Source organism: Dermacentor albipictus, chromosome 1 (genome assembly GCF_038994185.2).
Source record: "Dermacentor albipictus isolate Rhodes 1998 colony chromosome 1, USDA_Dalb.pri_finalv2, whole genome shotgun sequence".
NCBI lineage: Eukaryota > Metazoa > Arthropoda > Arachnida > Ixodida > Ixodidae > Dermacentor > Dermacentor albipictus.
In genome coordinates this window covers 476,016,440-476,038,193 of record NC_091821.1, presented here as the reverse complement: position 1 = coordinate 476,038,193, position 21,754 = coordinate 476,016,440, and the positions used below count along the sequence as shown (strand labels likewise).

Sequence of the window (21,754 nt, the reverse complement as noted above, 5' to 3'; positions counted from 1 at the left end):
CGCTTCCGAGATCCACGCACCGCGTACGAAAGCAAGGCTTGGCTGAGATGTTCGCAGCGGCGTATGCTACCCGCGGACTATATTATTTCACCAGGCCCGAGGGGTGGTTCTGGGCCCCTTTAAAAGTGATACCGCAGAGTCAGCTCTCCGTTGTTTGTCACAAGTAGTCAATGCTAATAAGCCTGAATTTATAGCTGATTTATAAGACTTATGATTAATGAGCCATCGTTACGTAGTAGTTAATAGCAGGCTGATGTGAAAGTACAATTTCAAAAGTAATGGGTAAGTGATCGCTACTTGTGGCATTGTCAAAGGTGTCCAAAGATGAAACAGACATATGAGCAGGAGATAAAGTCAGGTCTATGCAGAAGAGAATCGCCCGCGTAGAAAAGTAACTCGACCTGAGTTATGACATTGAAAAGTGCAGTCATGCACCCAATTCCACAAACTCTTTTCACAAACAACCGTTTCAAGTTCCCAAGAAGTATGACGGAGAAGTAAAATCGCCTGCCAGGAGCATTGCATTTGAAGAGTTTCGGCGCGAGTCCAGGTGATCAGTGCACTTGACTCCGTTCGGGAAGTACGCATTAACCACTGTAAACACGTCGCAACCAGGCAGTAAAAACTCTAATCCTGAAATTTCGCAGTCTGAACATACATATTCAAGAGTGGCAGTTACGTGGTGGTATATTTTTGATGAAACTAATGCTAGAAGCCCACCACTTACCTCTAATTGGGCGATGTAAACGAAATGTTCGAAAATTAATAATGTTAAATGTTTGATGTGACGAAAGGTACAATTTTTGAAGTCAAATAACATCTGGAATTAGTTTGTGCACTAGATAAAGGAGATAAACATAGCCGGAGAACAAAAGCGGCAATTCCATCAAATAACTTTTACTGATGATACGGCGATCCCAGAACGGATGACTGCACAACAGAACGCAACGCATCCTACTCGTGGTGGTCACTGTTCTTTCCCCATTTTCAGCCTACATTTACGAGAATCAGTGGGAGAAAGTGGGGAACTATTACGTCTATTATTGATGGTCCCAAGCCTCCTGTGCCCAAATGAATGGCTAGGTCCCGCAGGTAATGATAGTGGAGAGCACACGGAGGTATCAGATGCAACTTCTGCCTGACTATCAAAGTTTCATTCGTTTAAAAGTGGCGCCGTAATAGTAGATGAAGGGGGTAACTGCAGCAGCAAAGTGCGATTGGAGGTGGCAGTTGAATTTGGTAGTCTAGATCTCGGTTACACCTTCGGCAAAGGTGTTTAAAAGTCGCTCCACAACTATTGTGATTGCCTTGTCAATAGCTGCGGCTACTGCGGCCGAAACTGTGGCTTATAGTGATGACAGGATGCAGCGGCAGCGTAACCGGCCTCACGATCTTTAATCGCTGCTATCGCTTCCGCGCGGGAACAATGACGTTTCTCCGCGACCTCAAGCACCCGCGTCTCATGACCTCGCGCGGGGCAGGTAGTATCTGTAGCACTACGAAAGACATCGCGTAAGCAACACCTTGGTGTCTTTACGTTGCAGGCTGATGTGGAGTGAGAGCCGCCACAATTACAGCATCTCACTGAAGATCAGCACGCATTAGCACTGTGCCCAAATCTCCAGGAGTTACTGCACTCTAGGTGGCTAGGAGTCAAGGTCTCCACGCGGAACAAATATGCCTTCACTTCAGACGGGCGCGTTAAGCCGGCGAATGAGATAATAACGCTCGCAGTTGGAATTCGTTTATCACCCACTGACACCAGTGACAAAGCATCTTCAAAAACGCCTCAGGAGTGATATCGGTGGGTTCCTCACGAACCCACACAGGTACCCACGTGGGTGCCCAACGCATGCGAGATCAGAAGGCACGAAAGCACGAACCGTGATGCTAGCGAATTTCGTGTAGTTAAGCAAATCATTGAGGCACTCAGTATTACATGACTTACACAGAATGTCAGTCTTACCAAAACGCCTCAGCTCCGAGATGTCAATGAAGTGTTCGGTTATACCGCGCAGCTACTCCTGGAAAATTTCCGATTCGATCAACTCAATGGATCCACCATCTGTGAGAGCGAGCGCCACAGGCAAGGTATTGAGTGTGTTCCGAAGAAAACACTCCTGGGACAGGACTCAGTGCGTCGGGCTAGCCGACCAGGGCGAGCCCTGGCCGGGACCAGAGACCGGCATTAAAGGTCCTTGGAAAAAAGAAAACCTATATGAGAAACCAAGCAAACGAGCATTTAAAATGTGGCCAATCTTCTTTCGGATACGAGACGAGATGATCACTTGGAAGCTTGGTCAAACATGGCTGCGGCTGCCGGCCCTCTTGGCTGCCGATGGCCACTACTCCGCCAATGTTGGTTCGTTCTTGCTGATATGTCAACGTTGATCCTCACTTCTAAGCCTACCCAGTCTGACAGCTTGGATACTTCTTCTAAGCATGCAGTCTAGATAGATAGATAGATAGATAGATAGATAGATAGATAGATAGATAGATAGATAGATAGATAGATAGATAGATAGATAGATAGATAGATAGATAGATAGATAGATAGATAGATAGATAGATAGATATGCTAAAACACCTGAAGCAAGCAGCCCTAATCGCAATAATAATAATAATAATAATAATAATAATAATAATAATAATAATAATAATAATAATTTATGGCTTAATTACTCTTATTACACCACCCCTTTCCTGAGGGTTCACTACCCACATCTTGGTCAATTTTTCTTTTTGCGTATGTGCGAATGTGTAAAATCATCATGATCATCATTGCTTGAAGGCGTTTCTGTGGTAGTGAGCGAGAAGTAGAAGAAGAACGCGCGCTCGAGGCACGAGGACCAACCACGGACCGCTGCTGCACCCGAGGACGTTCCTAATAGACCGCTGCTGTCCAAGTGCTACCTTTGGCTTCTCCGACGATCACGGCGACGCACGCTGCATCGTCATTGTGAGGTGAGCTAACCAACACTCCTATTTCATGACGAATTCTCACAGATCAGCAACTCAAAAATTATGCACATACCTTAAACTGTGGCAATCGGGGCTTCCGTGAGCTAGCAAAGTAAAGTCAAACGCGCCAAGCTACTCAGAACGCTGGCTTTCATGAGGGGTACTCGTAAGGGTGCTTTATTCCGTCTTTTTCTGCATGCGTTCCTGGCCTAATCCTCATCAAAGCTGCGGCATTAAAGGCCGATGTAGTCCAACAAGCGTTCATGTTTTAGCGTTCTGGAATGCTGTGATGCGTTGGGAACCCGTGTGGCTACGATGCTATTAGATCTGGAAAAGACTTTCGATCTTGTATCGCACAACGTTCTTTTAACGTTACTTGACTATGTGAACTTCGGAGGGGGGGGGGGGCACAGTTTCGCAGGGAGTGACAATGGCATAAACTGACTGCGCAACTAGAATAATCGTCAACAGACAGCTAACAGAAAATGTGGAATGCAGTCCTCTGTTTGACAGGGATGTGTCATTTTGCCACTGTTGATTGCTGCCTACCTTGAGCAGCGATCACATAAGAGGCTTTAAATTAAGGTCTGCACATGTCGAAATTGTAGCTTATGCGGACGATGTCGCCGTCTTTTGTTGAAGCACGGAGAGTATTCGCATAGCTAATGTTATTGCCGAAAAAATTTGCACGATTTGGCACAAGAGCTCGGAGGAGGTATTCTGCAAGAGTCCACCTAGTGGACGTGACCATTTTGTCTGCTGTTGAAGTTCCGATTGGCTACGCTGGGCTGCGCAGCAACGTCAGTGAGGCGCCATCAAAAATAAGTACTTCAGCAGCAGACGAAATGGACATGTACATTAGGTGGACTCTTACAGAATACCTCCCCTGGTTTCCGGCATGGCGAATGGGTGACCGGGTTGCAAAGAGCAGCGCATATGAAAAAAGTGCTCGGGCTTTTCTCGTATGCGCTGGTGTACTTCTGCCGAAGCAGTATCTCGACGTTCCTTTAGACAAATACGGTGGTACTGATGATTGCTGGTGAGATCAAGGATCACATGTAAATGAAGAGGCAGAGGTCTGGCAAGGAAGATAACTGTCAATGGTCGCGCGCTTTACGGTATGCAACGTGTTTGTGTCCAAGATATGGTATCTGATGAATGTATTGCATGCGTCATCATCAAGAATACATCAAGTGTTTTTTGTTATTTAGGCTTCAACATGGGGCACAAATGTTCTGACGAACTTGCTTCTTCCACTTAAAAATGTGGCCTCGGACTGGTGCATTTATTTATAAACAAATTGTTTCATGTTTCTTTTTTCCTCCGTGATTGACACGAGGTGCTTTTACGCCCAGTAATTCTAATGCACTCACGTAGGTTGCTTCCTGTTCTATTAAATTTCTTGCGAAGATATGCGTGGTACTATAACTGGATGTATATGCGCGGGGTGTTGTTTTCTTGTCGTATGCTGCAAACTATATTTTCTCTTGAATATTTGGCCAATGTGTCAGAAAAACGACCTTACAAAAGTCGTCTTGATGATATGTTCCCTACACCGCCGTCTAACATATTCTAGAGACCCAGGGGAAAATATGTTCAAGAGGGTTAAAAGATATGCCCGGTACTGCTGTTAATAGTTTTTTTAATCTACACTCAAACGCATTACTTGTTAAAACGTGGCTCCAACAGAAATGATTTTTTTCCCTGGACGACTGGCCGTCTTTGACGTAAATGAAAAAAACGTAAACCATATCAAGTTTTCTTGGAATAAATGGTCAGCAATTTTTCACTGGGATGTGTTTCAGCGAACTATTAGAAAGGAATTGCCACTGGACGAACACGGTATGCGATTGTAGCGTGACCATAAGACAGATGGTATTCCTTACAATTTAATAATGCTCCTGGGCCTACACAGTTCGTGAAAGACCCGCATGCAAGTTCGTGGGGCTGTTATTAATACCTGTTCAGTGCGAGACAATTTCACTCAGAATGAAGTTCATCTTAAAGAGGTGTTAGGAGTCATCCCGGTGATCCAGAGTGGATAACCCCTTTTGATGATTTGGTAATGCTCAGAGAGGTTTAATATGTGTCAGCCACCGAAAGGCTGATGCATTTTACCATTGTGTAACTGTTTGCTCAGAAAAAAGAAAATACGTTCATGGCATTAGTGACAGCATCGGGCTTCTCTTTTGGGGGAACCGGATTCCAAACCAGCGATCAAATATATATATATATATATATATATATATATATATATATATATATATATATATATATATATATATATATATATATATGCCGCCACCGAGTCGCTGCGGCAGGTCCCATCCATGTGGAAGGTCGCGTTGGACGTGGCGGCTGGTGAAGTGATTGCATAGCAGGCTGTTGTCGGGGCATAGCGAGGACTTCGGCGTACGTGAGAGGTCCCCGTTGAGCGCGTTGTTGAGGCTGGGTGACGACTTCCGCGTAGCTGAGTGGCACAGCCGTCGGGATCTGTTGAGGCCTGGCCATGACTTCGGCGTAGCTGTGAGGCGCAGCCGCAGGAACACGCTGGTGGTGCTCAGGCAAAACCTCGTACAGTTCTTGCGCCATGACGCGGCGAAGCGGAGGCGCAAAACTTGGCGTAGGCGCGTGTACCGACTGCGGCGGTGCAAAATCCATCAACGAGAGTTGCCGGGCAAGTTCCTCGCGGACGAACGCCTTCATTTCTGCGAGCAACGCTGCCTGGTTGGACATGGCAGCCAAACCAGCGAGGTGTTCGTCACGCAGTAGAGATCGACGGGTCAGTGACCGCTGCCTGCGGAGTTCTTCATAGCTCTGGCACAGTGTGACCATTTCAGCCACAGAGCGTGGACTTTTGGCCAGCAACATGTTAAAGGCGTCGTCTTCTATGCCCTTCAGTATGTTTCGGATTCGATCAGACTCCGCCATGGTCGAATCGACTTTCCTGCATAGGTCCAGGACAACTTCGATATAGCTGGTGAATGTTTCGCCTGGCTGTTCAGCTCGTTCTCGCAAACGTTGCTCGGCACGCAGCTTTCGAACAGCAGGGCGACCAAATACATCGGCGAGGGAAGTCTTAAATTCCGACCATGTCTGGAACTCTGCTTGATGTTTGTTATACCACAGGCTGGCCACTCCAGCGAGGTAGAACAGAACATGGCTCAGTTTGGCCGCTTCATCCCACTTGTTATAGTCGCCTATCCTGTCGTACGCCGTGAGCCATTCGTCCACGTCAGTGTCGTCCGCTCCAGTGTAGATAGGAGGGTCGCGATGACGAGGCACCCCGGGACACGCAATGGGTGCAGGAGGAGGCGTTTGCTGGGAGGCGTCTTGGGGCATGGTAGATGGTAGTGTACGGAACCGGAGTTCCAGGATGATCGTCTGAGGTTACCCAGCACCTCCACCAATTCTAAAGGTGTTTATTTGGCAGAGCTCGGAGCAGCGCAACGTCGACGGGCAGTGCAGTCACAGCTTCCAAGCACGAGAGCCGTTGCTGAGCAGGAGCGCTCGACCCACTAGCGTTTAGAGCCAGTAGCGCTGAACCCACTAGCGTCTCTCTTCGCTACAATATATATATATATATATATATATATATATATATATATATATATATATATATATATATATATATATATATATATATATATATATATTCTCACGCACTGGTCTTGCGACCACTTCGAGGTTTCAGTCTAATAGCGACCGCGCCATCGCCACCCCATGAAAAGTGTTGGGGAACCACTCGTAACAGCCTCGATGCAAAAAGCTGACGCGCATGTCTTAAGCCTGTTTCACATGCGAGCGATTGAGCGAATGGAGCGAACAGCGGCGCGGCGCTGCGAAGCTCTTGGCGAGGTTTCGTTTCACATGCATTGCCGCAGCGCGTTTTCCGCCGCTGCGAATACCAATGTTGCTGGCAAAAAACACGGGACTTTCAGCCAGTTTCGGTAGTTTGCGACTACCAATATAAGCGTTGCTTTGTCCCTGATTCTCAAACTTTTATTTTATAAATACATATCCTGCGCTTTAAGTGTCTAAATCATGCTTACTTTTTACATTTTGTGTTGTTTTTGTAAAATGATGCGCATATGCGGCGCACAAACTCGCGAGCGGCTCGGTATGCTGCCATAACAGACGCCAGCGTGTTAACCATGGTGTCAACAGAGATGGATTTATGTGCTCCACATGAGGATTCTACACAGATCTTCTTCTGCTCGCCATTAAAAAAAAAAAAGGCTTTGCTCTAACTTCGGGTTCCACGGCGCTGGTGGGTGAAACCTATCTGGGAGAATCGGAAGGAGGAATCCGAGTTGCACACCGCGGTGGGTTGTGTTTCCACAGAAATAGTACTTTACTGTGCAATATTTTTGTGCAGATGCCGCTGCTCCTGAACACCGACACCGAGTGTATTCAGGAGTAATATAAGATGTTGGCAGAAAAGTTTGAGGCGCTCCATGACCTGGTTGAAGGGCCGCTCACGATGCCCTTCGTTGTGCGGGAACCTATACCGTCACGCGCAAGACTTGCAATGACTGAGGTACTAGGTAGTTCGCCGCCTATAAATCGCTTATCTGAGTGCGCCAGCTTTACTTCTTTGCTTCGTTCCCTGTACATGGCATCGGGGATGCAAATTCAAGATGTCGCCCTGGCATTCAGAGTGGGAATCTCCACAGCAAAATTCAAATTCAAATTCAAATTCTTTATTTCTGCCTTGTACAAATACAGACAGCGGAGGCGCAGAAAAAGCTGTCAGAAACAGCTTGACAAAGCCGCAGCACCCTTTCGCTTGGCAGTGGCTTCACAGCAAGGCTTTTAAAACAAAGGTAATTGCAGTCTAATAACACTTATACATAATGAACACATACAAAAGAAAACATAGCAAAATTATACAATATTTAGACAATATTCACCACAAAGAAGAACAGAACCCACATGTTAACATACATAGCACGCAAAGCACTGTTTGACGCACTGAAAAGATCAAAATTATTATGTACATAAGCATTTAAGAGGGAAGGAAGAGTGAATTGGAGGCGTTCTCTACCGGAATTTATTCGAGGGGTTGGCACTACCCAATTTTCCGTATGTCTTGTCTTGGAGGTCGCTTCTCGGGTACGTAAATCAGCAAGGTAACGTATGTGGTTTACGTTTCTCCGTATTGCCAGTTTAAACCGAACACTTAAGCGGTATTTGTACAAGTTGTGGATCTTCAGCACACTACTTCGCAGAAAGAGATCCGCGCTCGGTGAGCCCCAGGGGACATTGTGAACATGACGAAGGAACTTCTTCTGCAAAATGTAGATGCGCTGAAGACAGCTAATTGTGGCTGTTCCCCATACTAAATGGCAGTAGTTTAAATAGGAGTAAAAAAGTGAATTGTAGAGGAGTAATTTTACTTGCCTTGGAAGAACGTATCTGAGCCGGCCTACGATCCCAGTTATTTGAGCCAGTTTTGTTGTGATATGGTCCACGTGATTTTCCCAAGACATACAGGAGGAGAAAACTACTCAGAGACATTTAAATTGCTCAACCACATCTATACGTCGTGAATTCAGCTTAATCTCGAGGGGCGAGGGAACTGGCTTATTTTTAGGGCGGAATATGACAGCTTGTGTCTTCTTTTCATTTATACGCATGCACTTGGATTCAGACCATTTTTGTAATTCTTTCATAGTGTCATTGCATTCTCGAACAAGAAGATCTAAATCATTTCCAGCAAGAAAGATGCTAGTGTCGTCAGCGTAGATGACAAATTTAGCAGTGGAGTTAATGTTAGAGATATCATTAAGGTACATATTAAATAGTAACGGTTCCAATATACTGCCCTGTGGGACAACAGAAGTAACAGATTTTAGTTCAGATTTCATATTGTCTATGCAGACAGCCTGTTTTCTATGGGATAAATATGATTTAAGAAGCGTTTGAGCCTGTCCCCGAAAACCGTAACACTCTAAGTTATTTAGCAGTATGGTGTGGTTCACTAAGTCGAATGCCTTCGAGAAGTCCACGAAGACACCAATAACGAAGGCTTTCTTTTCAAACTGTGTTAGTATGTATTCCTTTTGTTCAAGTAGCGCTAATTCAGCAGATTTATTTTTACAAAACCCAAATTGATTCGGTGACAGAAGGTCATGCTTACTTATAAAGTTCGACAACCTAGTATACAGAACTTTCTCAAAAGCTTTTGAGAAGATTGGGAGTATAGATACTGGTCTATAATTTCCTAAATCATTGCGGTCTCCTTTCTTATACAGAACCGTTACTTTGGCTATTTGCATTTTATCAGGAAATGTGCTGGTAGCTAAGCATAAGTTAAATATATCTGCAATAACAGGTGCAATGATTCCTACAACATGCTTCACAGGCCTTACTTGAATTCCGTCAATGTCACAGCTACGGCTGTTATTAAGGCTTTGTATTACTGATATAACTTCTTCTGTTGTAACCGGGTTCAGAAATATCGTTTCATTATTGTGAGAATTAATGTATTTATTGGAATCACGTGGCGGGTTGCTATGAGCTAGGGTTGTAAAAAAGTTGATGAAGGCATGCGCTAGCTCTTCTCCAGATATATCTTTATTATCGAGTTTTAGCGTACTTGGGGCAGCTTGTCGTTGTTCACGTCTCAGTAGAAAATTTAATCTTGACCACAGCAAATCGTGTCGACCATTTGTAACTTCAAGTAATTTAGCGTAGTATTCCGCGCGTGCCTGGCGTAGTTTTTTTGTTAACCTATTCCTGTATTTCTTAAACATCCGTAGGTCATCTGTTGAACGAGAACTTAAAAAGATATTGTAAAGCTTGTTTTTCATTTTAATTTCTTGGCGTAACTCAGAAGTTACCCAAGGTTTGCGAGTTTTACGTTTTGATCCATGATCTTTTAATGGGAAGCAGGAATGATAGAGCTTTTTGAATACTTCGAGAAACTCATTGTAAGCCTCGTTTGCGTCACTAGCAATGCCAATGTTATCCCAATGAACTTGTGCCAGTGAGTTGCGAAAGGAATTCAGGGCATCATTAGTTATACACTGGTACTTTGCTTTTTCCTGTCGATACTTTACCGCTCCAGTCTTATTTATGCTCATGAATACTGGAAGGTGGTTGCTGATTGCGCATGATATTACGCCGGTTTCAGCTATTGGTTGGGAGGAGTTCGTAATCAGCAGATCGAGAAGAGACGCACTTTCTGGTGTGACCCTTGTTGGTACCGTAACAAGGTTAACATAACCGTTCGAAGACAAAACCGTGTTAAAGTCTCTAGTAGTAACACTATCCTTCAACAAGTCAATATTAAAATCCCCTCCAGCTATTAGTGTGTATTTGCCATCTGTTATAAATGAAAGAAAATCATCATGAAATTCCAAAAACCTAACCATATTTCCCTTGGGAGGACGATAGCAAACCGAAAAAACGAATCTGCCAGTACAGACTGATACAATTTCGAAATCATCAGTAATCAGGCAGTACGAGTCCAACTTGTCGCACTCAATGCCATTAGACACCAGTAAAGCAACGCCTCCCCCGCAGTGGCTGGAGCGGTTCAAGTGATAAGTTTTATAGCTAGTCATCGTAAAAATATCTGATTCATTGGTGCTCCATGTTTCACTGAGCATTATCAATGAAAAAGTAAATGAAAATTCGCCAAAAAACTCTTCTAAGCACATTGTTTTGTTCTTTACAGAGCGTGCATTTAGGTGAATAGCTTTAAGCAATGTCGGCGCGATACATCAAGTAGTGTGGTTCAGGTCATCCGGCAGGTAGCTGATAGTAGCAAGTAAATAAACATCGCCCTATGCGCTGGCTTTCCCGCACTAGTCCTCCACTGGTCACTTGGCGAGACGGGCCGTTCGGAAGCGGTGCTGCCGCTCTGCCGCTGCGATGAAATTCCAACTTGTCCGAACCTCGCCGCTCCCGCCGCCAGTGCCGCCGCCGCCGCTCGAAACAGATTTCTGCGGCGCGGCGGCAGGATTCGCGAGCATTTTCGCTTGCATGTGAAACAGGCTTTACGCTCGCGCAGGTGAAACGCTCTTCCCACCTACGGGGAGATTGGGGACCATCGGTGACGGCCAAGAGCAGCAGCCATGATAGAGCAGATTGCAAGTCCTGAAGACGTCTCGTTGACGGACTTTGCGCGGCACGGGCTGCCCGACCGCTACAAGACCATCGGCTTCTATGTGCGCGCCTTCGCCATGTACGTCATCCCGGTCTGCCTGACGCCGCTGCTGTGGCAGCGCTCGGCCGAAAGCCACTGCGCTTTCATCGTCCTCTACGTCCTCTTGCTCTGGCTCTTCCAGGTATGCATCCGCATCTGACTAACGGACGGCTACCGCATCCACGGGCCGGTACTAGCACAGATGCCGCAATCGCCAGACAGCTCACTTGCAAATAGCTCCAAACAGTGGAACATATCAGCAAGAACTCCTCCCACTCTCCCGATAGGGAGACAGAAACACAAGGGATCTGCCATTAGTTAATATGAAGGCATAAACTACGTCACCCTCTCACGCCGACAACCTGTGAACAGCAAACACCCCGTTAGACATTTGGGCTTATGCTGTAATTTCGAGGCAAGACAAATAGCATTGTGGCGTCGCCTCTGCCTCACTCACCGTTTACGCCTGTACGCAAATTTTTGTCTCTCTGTGGTAGTTCGCGCCGAGGTCGGCTTGATCGGCACGTTAGGAGCTCTTCCTTTTTTTTTTAGTTCATGATTCTCATCACCTACACTGGTCAGGAAGTTCACTGAGTGGCAGACGGTCACTTAGGTCACTCAGATAGGTCTCTAAGCTATCCTTGTCATTATAGTTAACCTTATTTCTCCCTTGCGTGTGAGCATTTGGCATTAACCGGCATTTGGGCATCAGTCCGTAATAAGAGCGATCGCCGTGATAAGGCGTCGACCGACGTTACAATTACTAATTGCAGAAAGCAGTTACTAACAAGTTTCTTAAATACTAGTCCGCAGCCTTAAGTAGTACATGCCTGTCACATAGAAATATGTACTTTGTGGTCGTAAACGTACAGTCGCCAGCAATTGTTTGAAGTCCAATGGGGCCGACAGTTACTGTCTCGCCCCCCCCCCCCCCAAAAAAAAAATTGCACATAACGTTTGCGATACTGTTATGTCAAAACTTTTTTTCTTTGGCATTGGGATATCATTTGTGCGTCTAAAGCAACGCCCATGTCAACAACATGGAACAAAGCAAACCGAAGCCAACCTGCGTATCCGTATTCTTAACTATACTTGCCTATTGTTCATCTTTACTAATCGATTCATAATAATTACGTGCATTGCATGCCGCATGCCAGAAAATGTACGCTGTCGTTTTCACTTCGGAGGTTGGTCAATGCCTGACCACAAAGCGGTTTGTTCAGGTCAGCGGCTTGGTGAATGTGCGCCCAGGTTTCGCGAGATAAATTAGAGAGCCAAAAAACAGCAGTCACAACATGGCATCAAAGCAACAAATGGGCAACTTAGGAGCAGAAGCAACAGCCATGTCGTTCAAAGGAGGTGGCGACAGCTGTAAATCGATGTTTGGGAACCTTTTCATGCGCAGTTAAGCAAAATGAATGCTACAGCCTGAACTTCAGAAAGTTGTTTAGCACAAATGCACTGCAGAGGTTCTTATTTTTTTCTTTTATATGTTTTCGCTGCTTTTGACGCAGTCTATCCCACCAGCCATCGTATCATTCCTACCAATAATTTTGGCGCCGGCGTTTCTGAATTACTCAAGTTCAGAGCTTCTGACGTACTACACATCCGAAACGATGCTGCTGTATATCGGGTACGTACCGCTTTCCTTTCATCAATTAGATGGCGCGTGTTTTGCTCTGCAAGCTTACTTTCCAGTGTTTTTCGTCATCTGAATTCATGCCTGTGTTCCGACCGTGCGTTGCTACAGTCTAGTGCACTCTCGTACCCTCTTCTCCAAATAACTTTTTTAAGGCGATTCTTGAGAGGAATGCCTTCTGCACGGTCTACACTGCCGTCTATACGGCTATCTGTTGAACTTCAGCTAATCCATTGGCTCAAATCAATGTGCAGCATTCTAAAAAATAAACAATATTTTTATAACCGGCTGAAATTCAATAACTCACAGTTGAGAACGTCGAGCGCGTTAAAAGGCCCGTCATCAGGCCCCATAGCAAGTTTCGCTTATACGCTGGAAGTTGTTACGTGTCCTCTGTTACGTGTTCTGCCGCAAAAGTTTTGGCTCATTAATAGCCGAGATAGAAATATTTCAGTGCCGCGAACCCACGATTTCAGCAAGCCGGCTCCACTGCCAAGCAAGACGCTTTCTTCACTCGCCCCACCTAGCCTCCACAAGCGAAATTTCTTCCCTGCGTTCTTCCATACCGGATCGCGTGGATCGTGTGACGCGTACGTCAGAGGCCCCACCTTCACTTTTTAACGCGACAGCGTTAAGAAGCTCGTGTCGCAGAAAAGCCGGTGTCGTCAGCGGCACTGGCCGTGAGCGAAAAATCTCGGAAGGCAATACATAAATAAAAAACAACTTGCAAGATGGACTGGGTGGGAATCGAACCAAGTTCTCCGGAGTGTGAGACGGAGACGCTACCACTCAGCCATGAGTTCGGTGGTTCAAGCAGGACAAAAGCGCCTCTAGTGAATGCCGTGTTGCCTTAGAAACGTGCCGTAGAAAGTTATAGTGTGGTGTAAATAGGTAATTATGAGCATGTAAATTACAAAAGTCGCAGTTAAACGAATAGCGAAGTACGTTTCCGGTACATTTCTTCTGCGCTTGGCACGCACGCAGAGCCATCTTGCGGCAAACATAGAAGACCCCTTCCTCGCAATGTACGGCGCTGCCCCGACAGGTGGCGCGCCACTCGCACGCTTCTCCCCTTCGTCTCGTTTGAGCGCATTGGGGCCGTGCGGGGACCGGTGCGAGTATGCCCCAATACCCTTGCATTTAATAAGTTTTCTCGCTCTCTCCCCTTCCAACTTCCAGCATGCGTCACTCGAACCCTCGTGTTTAGGCGACGCGGCTCTTCTTTCCGCTCACAGCGCGATTCCTAGGTGCAGCATCCGAGGTGGGACGCCTCTGTCGTGATCCGTGCGCCATAGCACGTCTACTGGGAAAGCGTCTCCTGCGATGTGTGCCGTGCTGCTGGCGAGGAGTCATGCGTCTGAGCGGTGCTCCTGGAACAAATAATTAGAAAAAAATTGGCTGAAGGCTTAGCTTGGTTAAGCCTGGAAGACTGCGAAAGCAACCTTTGGCTGCGCCTTGGTTCGGCTGATGCTGTGGACATGGTTGCCCTTTATTAAACTTATGGCTATACATCATCCGACATAGCGCAAGGCAGCGCGCCGACCACTGCGAGGAGCCGAGCTGTAGCCCCATTTATCCTCCTAGGGTGACGTCACACCAACGAGCGCCCTCTTTCGGTAGCGCCGCAGGAGCGGCGCGCAAGGCTTCGCCTCCACTATCGATGCCGCGAGCTGGGGCCCCGTCTCTCAGTCTGGCGTGACGTCACACGGTCACGTGACGCGCAGCTGTGTGAGGCGCCACGACCACTGATGGGCCGAAAGTGCGAGCAGTATAGCTTTCGCAATGAAAAGTTGTGCTTTGGACTTAGAAGTGTTGTACGTGAAAACTATGTCTTTGTGTGAGTGAAGAGCACGCAGGGCGAATGAGTGGGTGATGCGAACGGGGTGCGATAGCGCTATCGCGTTCCACTCTAGAAGGCGAAGCTTAAGCGTCCTCCAATTTTTTCCTCCTCGCTTTTTTTCTCGGTGCCACGCACTTACGCTGACGGCGTCGCGCGCGAGCTGTAGTCTAGTTCAAGCAGCGCACGATTTTGCGTGCTAAGCACCACGAAACATGATAAGCGGTATAATTCAGTGCTACACGAATACTAAGGTAGAACAAGCGGATCGTAGAGGATGATGACGCGCTGGAACACGGTAAAAAATTTGTTTCGGTACCTGCGGACGTGACCGCACGACCGTTGGAACAAGCAGACGAAGCGGAAGTACATCTATCTTGCTTCGGTGCGAAGTAAAACAAAAAAACACGCAGACATTACGTTTGCGTTTTATTACTTCTCTAAACTTCAATTCATCAATTCAAGCAGCAGGCCGCACTGATAACGGATGTCTTGAATAATTCTCGAAGTCACGTGCCACCACGAGCGACGTCACACTGCGGACACGACTACGTAAGCGCAGGTACACGAGTACGTCATCCTCCGGCTTGGAGCGCGGCGGTCGTGGGAAGGAAAAACGGCGTTTGGTTTGAAATTTCAGATCTTTCCGCGGCGCGTAGCGATGTAATACTATGCGGACACGTTCGTTATCGCGCAATGTATTCTCTGCGCTTGTGAGCTCAAATTGGCCACACCTGGTGACGGGCGCTTTAACAACATGCGTATTTGCTGCAACAAGTCGTAACTTCCCTGTTGCATTATAGTATTCAGTGTTGCAGTGAGGATTGAAATACTGATATTAGAAAGCGCACATGTGAAGGAAGTACAATCTGGACGTTGCTAATTGGAAGTCCTTGAAATGCAGCTTGTCTTGTGAAATATTTTTTAGAGCGCAGTTCTGTGGTCCCACTCCTGTGTTGAGCGCGGGCGTCGTTCCTCGGCGTAACCCAGCAAAATAGCGCAGGCAAAAATGAAAGCGAACGCGGAGCGCAGCGGCATATGAAAGAAGAGCGCGCGAGGAAAAAAATGGAGGATGGGGCTGCAGAGAAAGCATGACGCGGAAAGTAGAGGAGGAGCGGAGGGGAAACGGCCTGCGCATGCGCTGAGCTGGTGGCAGCCATGGCATCCGCAGCCGCATGGGCGATCTCATCTGCGCTTCCGAAGGGGGAGTGGGGGTCGCAGGGTGGCGTGAGGTGGAGAGGGCTACGCTTGCCCGCGGCGTCAGCTGCTGAGATCTGTCCGCGGTACCAGTGTGTGTGACGGGGATCACTGCTCCTGCAAGGCGCAATGACGAGCGGCTACGAGTAAGGCTCGATGTGGCGCTCCCTTGGGTGTTGTCGCCGCTGAAACTGGTGGCATGACTTCCCCACGACGAAAGGCCGCTGTCGTAGTCGGTGGAAAAGCGTAGTGCCACGCAAGACGGGCTGTGTGCTGACGATGGCTACGGTATGACGCCAGAGTAGCGCGCGTCGTCCGTATAAAAGCAAAGCGCGCTACCCGCAGCGTTCTCTTCCTAATATAAGCAGTGTACCTATGTAATCGAAATAAAAAATATTGACACGCGAAATGAAAATGCGTATTTAAATCCTAAACACGGAGTTGCGCAGGTCTATTGCAATGAAATTCTACAGATGGTCGAAGGGGAAATGTTCAAATAGCCAATATTATGTTCGCTTGCAGCTTTGCCTGACCCCCCCCCCCCCCCCAATATGGGACATCCGCAATTGAAAAATTGGCAGATGGGTTTAGCGTGACTGCTTTCCAAAAATATGGCGCAGTATGTGATCTACGCGATGGCTTGTACGAACGTGAATAAATTTTACCTTGAAAGTCAATAAAAATATTCGGCTGTAGTAAATTACGAAGCACAAGGAACACTTAGCCGTGGTATTGTCGCCTAATAAGAAAGCCAGTCCGATATGAAAACCGGTTTAATTCTTTCAAAAAAGAAAATTGTTTCAAGAGTTTTCACGACACCTGTAATACAGAATTATAAATAACAAGCTGCACAACAAGAAAACTTTCATTTGCCAGTTTCTGTTTATCACGTGCGCAATATTTATGGGCTCGTGTCGGCTCCTTCCTGGGATGTTTTTTCCTTACTGAAATGAATACGCGGATGAAAGGTCTTTGTTTACAGAGAAAACAGGCATATGTGCCTAGTTCCGTCCTTTCTTTAAAGGATGTTTTGTAAACAAATTTATGAACGCACGTAACACTGGCCACTCTCCTTACAGGTACGCTCTCGTCGTTCACGGTGTCGAAGCGACCAATCTGCACAAGCGAATCATACTGACGTCCCTGCTGGTGTTTGGGGGCAAGTCGGGCTTCATCATCGGCGGCTTCGTCATCACCACCATACTTGTCTCGATGTGGACCAACGCCGTGCGCACCGCCTCCATCGTGCTACCCATCGCCATGGAAGCGCTGCAGCACATCCAGGACAACCGCTTGTTTCACGTGCTCGAGCTGCGGATGCGCTACGTCCGCCGTACCGCGGGCATCGGTACACCCATCATGGAGGCGCGCTACCTGATCGAAGGCGGTGTCGTCATGCCGGAGGTGATACGCATCCTCAGCCAGTTCTTCACCGTCAAGAAGGGCCTGCTCATCGGCATCTCGTACTCGGCCGTGCTGGGAAGCATGGGCTCCGTTGTAGGCTGTGGCGGCAACCTGTTCGTCAAGGCCTTCCTGGAGCAGATGTACAACTACCGCCGCATCACCATCTACCAGTGGGTTCAGTGCCATCTGCCCCTGACGGTGCTCTGCTCGTTCACGCTGTGGTTCGTGCTTTCCGTGTGCTACGCGAGCGACGTGGTGTCGAGCGACCACATCTCCAAGCGAGCTTTCGAGGACATCATCTACCGGCACTTCGCCGAGCTGGGAGCCGTCAGCTTCACCGAGGTGGCGACTATCATCACCTTCCTCTGCATGGCCGTGGCTATCGTCGGCTCGCACTACTACGCGGAAGCGTTCGACATCGAGGCCGCAGAGTCCACCTTTAGCGAGACGGCGTGCGTCTTCTTCTCGGCCTTCATTCTGCACGCGCTGCCGAGCATCTACAACTACCGACGCGGCCGGTTGCGACGCCGTTTGCGCGGCCAGATGGCGCACGACGCCGTCAAGAAGATCTCGTGGGCCTTCGTCATCACCATGGGTGCGGGCGTGTGCGTGGCGAAGCTCATCGTGCACTACAACCTGCAACAGTTCTTCGACTGGCTGCTGCCGCACCACGTGATCGCGTCGGCCTTCTACTTGCAGCTGCTGGTCGCGTTCTTCGCCCTTGTGCTGGCCGAGATCAACAACTCGCTCAACAACATCGTGATCTTCGCGCCGCTCATATGCCACATTTCGGACGCGCTCAAGGTGCACCCGCTGTACCTGCTCATGCCGTTCACCTTCTGCTGCTACTTCGGCTTCGTGGCGTCTACTGCGACGCCCGTCACCGAGTACGTCACCGACTACGGCGACTTGCTCGAGGTCGAGTTCATACTGCCCGGCATCGCCATGAAGGTCGGCTGCGCGCTCATCGTGCTGCTCGCGTACAACACTTGGTGCTGGGACTACCTCTACCTCAAGGAGGCCATCGGGCCGCTTGCCAAGCGGAACCAGACGGCCCCGGAGACCTAATTCCAACGAGCCACATCCATGCCCTTTCAAGACATTTGCGGGGCTCGCGTCCTCTGTTCTCGAGCTTCCTGCGTGTTTTGCAAAAATGTGTTTTTGTGTATGTGTGTGTTTTGGAGGCATTACGCACTATACCTAGGCTATGCGCTGTGTTAATTTTTTTTCTCGCTGTTTCTAGAGTCGTCACGCGTGCCCGTGGCCCGAACGACGCTACTGTGCATTGCGCGTGCCGGCTCCTTGCGAGTTGTTCTTTCGCACGAAGCTTCTGCAGGACAATACGGCCTGCAGCAATTTTGCTTGTTTTAGCATTGTGGCCCGCGTGACGTCCGGCTCACCTTCCGTTGCATAGTGAGCCGACTGCGATCGGTGGCGCACTCCATACACGGAACTTGCGATCAATGCTGTGCCAAGAATTCGGAGCTGGATAAACCGCGTCTTTCACTCCTGCAGCTAAACCGACATTTCAGTATTGTTAGAATAAACGTTGGGTGTTTATATGAGAGCTTTAACGCGTTTATTTGGTGAGTTCCTGGTGAGCTATATTTTCATATAGCGTTTTTGTAAGGTACTGGACAAATTAACGCCGCAAGAAGAGGTCGACTTAAATGTGCTTTCGGAACGGTGTTACAAACGCGACATGCTCAGGAAATGCACCTAGGTTCTTCCATTTTTATTAAGTGTCGGTTTTAACGCAGCCGATAAAAAAGAGGATTCTTCGGTACAATGCAGGATGCCTCCGCTTCGCTGTATATATACGCCCGCCGTTCTAGAGAAAGAAAATAACTTTTTTGAGGATAAGGAACGAACCCAAGCCGGCTGGTCTTCCTGCTTGGGCAGAAGGTGCCTCGATCCGGGGCTCATGCGACTGTTTCTGTCTCCTAGGCCCGCGACACCAGCTTTTACTGAGCAGATCATAAATGTGATCGCTTTGGCGCAAACAACGAAGGACGGAAGCGAACAAGGGGAACACTAGCTCATGCAGGACATGTGGGTCCAAAGTGAACAGCATGGCTTCCCGTTGGTCGATGGTATGGTATGAATACCTTTATTTAGGTCCTCAGGGACCAGTCTGAAACTGATGCGAGCCGCTCCCACGTCGGTACAGAGAGGCCGAGCCCCTCTGCCGTCACACGGGCCTTCTGGACAGCCCTGAGTTGGTCCGCCAGCACTTCACTGTGCAGCATCCACTGCCACAACTTTTAACCTAGAGAACCATCACCGGCCAACGCCAATCAGTGCCAAAGCATGTGTTCTTAATCGAGCAAACCCTCACACTTACTACAATAGACTGAAACCCCGCAGTCCGGATTAATTTTATTCATGATAACCAGGTTACGGTACGCTCGTGTCTGCAGAAGGGTCGACGGTGTTCGTTGGAGAATTCACGAAGGCGGGTTAGTGTGCGGGGACATTCCCATGTTGTGTGGTAGAGCGAGGCGTAGTCGCCACTGTGAGGACATTTTTACGAGTACTGGGCAGGGTGCATGGCGTGACGTTGGCTGAGGTATGGATATGCGTCCGAATTTGGTGCCGTGTCACAGTGTCTTCCCTTCAGAGGGAACGTTACATGGACCTGGACGAGTTCGTTAATTTTGTTTGCTACGTTCTAATAGCAAACGTCATGTGCTATTCCACTCTGTCAAGGTGAATGACCAGTGAAGCTGTTCAACACACGACCCACATTTGACGCAGAATTTTGAACAAAGGTACGAAAACATTTGTTGTAGTGGTTAGTGGTCATCGTGACTACAGGTACGCACACAATTTCTCGTATCGCATCTGTTATTAAACGCGTAAGCATTTCTATGCCTACCAACAAGAAATTTGTCCGCCACGTAAGACAATTAAGGGCTCATATCCCCGTAAGCAAGCATAAAAAAATGCCTACCTGCGAGTATACTGATCCTCAAAACGGTGCCTATTGAAAACTAATCTACTGAACATGCAAATCGAAGTTACGAGATGTATAAGCTTCTGAATAGAATGAAGCAATTTTGTATCAAATTGGGGAGCTAAATTTTCGTACACGAAGATTTCTTGACAGAAACGAACAATGCATGGAAGCATAGCAATAAATAGCCTCGCTGTATTAGAGACAAAAAAGGCGTGCCCGCGGTTAGTAGTCTTGTCCATTTTAGAGTTTGTTTTCATAGCTGCTACCACGCGCGCCGAGAGGTTGTGCCTTTCGGTCCCGACGTGGGCGCGGCCCGCTTCGGGCTAGGAATCTAGCGCGACCTGAAGGACCTGAATAAAGTTTTTCGTACCCTAGCATACAACGCGCGCTGGAAGCTCCATAACATAATTCCTGACCGGCAGTAACGGTGTGTGCATGACGAGACGCGGTGACTGGTGGTGCCTGCAGTAGAGGAGCTTTCGGGTTTCCTTAAAAAGTCTAGAACGTTGCTACACAGCAGGTTAGGAACCTGTCTGTCGTGCATACTTCCGATACACGCTCTCCATGACCTCACTATCGGCGCTGAGCAAAGACTATAAACTTGCATATGTAGTACATTTGCAACTGCGCGGATAAAAATCGAATTTGGTATTAAACAAACAGGAAATATAATACATCTTCTACAATATAATACATCTTCCCGTCGGTCTAGTGCGCTCTTCGGCTCCGCTACTTTGTGCTATTACCTGCTATTACCTGCTATATTGTACATATGGTATAAAGCTTTTCATCTCCTCTTCGTCTGCTCCAAGAGTACGTCTCTCGATCACGACCCCGCGTCGCAATACTCTTTCGAATGCAGATGTCGAAAGCATGTTGTTCAGCAAGGTTTCGTTGACAAATAATGATCTCCGAAACCGCATGTCCAATGAGACACTGCGTTAAGTTTGGTCTGACACAGAGTGGGGACTGCTGCAAAGATTTTCAGCCAGATGAACAGTTTCTGTCGCACTCCAACTCTGCAGTTCTATATAGTCCAAGTGATAGTGGAAGTTAAATGGGGCTAGAATGTACATTTCATCCATTTGCGCAAATCCCCAGTGTCAGAACTATCAACTGTGACTATATGCAATGTTATTTTTCAGTTCTTTCTTTCAGTCAAGCAGCTTTGTATACGTGAAAGTTGCGATTGCTTCATGGTACTTTTTGAACGTTGCACATTATTGCGACGATAAAATGTGTAACTATATGAAATGGATGTTCGTCCATAATGAAGAGCGCAAGAGCGCATTGGTGAGCAACGAATTGCTCACCAATGGTGCGTGAGTGCCTTGCCAACGTCAGGACAATAACTCGCCGGTTTTCATACAGTACTCATGGGACAATTTTTTCCCTTTAGACTATATGCGTACGAGTGGCTTACTTTTTACGCGTACTTTATAATCATTGTAGTTCCTCTTTGTTCATCTTACTATTTATTACTTTGTACTTTGCTCACGCGTATTTTCGAGCTGCGATGAAAAAAAAAAAAGAACTACGTTCGATATGCACAATAGGTGTTTCTCGTACTGCTACGTCCATATTTTATTATTTCTGCCCATA

The 21,754-nt window shown here is 47.6% G+C and overlaps 1 protein-coding gene across 1 annotated transcript; it reads left to right on the top strand.

The window, feature by feature from the left end:
- The first annotated feature begins 2,829 nt into the window (after positions 1 to 2,829).
- LOC139059492 (solute carrier family 13 member 2-like) lies at positions 2,830 to 18,760 on the top strand. The gene is made up of 4 exons (XM_070537919.1): positions 2,830 to 2,964; positions 10,982 to 11,258; positions 12,631 to 12,749; positions 16,869 to 18,760. Exons 2-4 carry the CDS (start codon positions 11,046 to 11,048, stop codon positions 18,259 to 18,261), a joined length of 1,725 nt encoding a protein of 574 aa, XP_070394020.1. The 5' UTR covers positions 2,830 to 2,964; positions 10,982 to 11,045; the 3' UTR covers positions 18,262 to 18,760.
- The last annotated feature ends 2,994 nt before the right edge of the window (positions 18,761 to 21,754 follow it).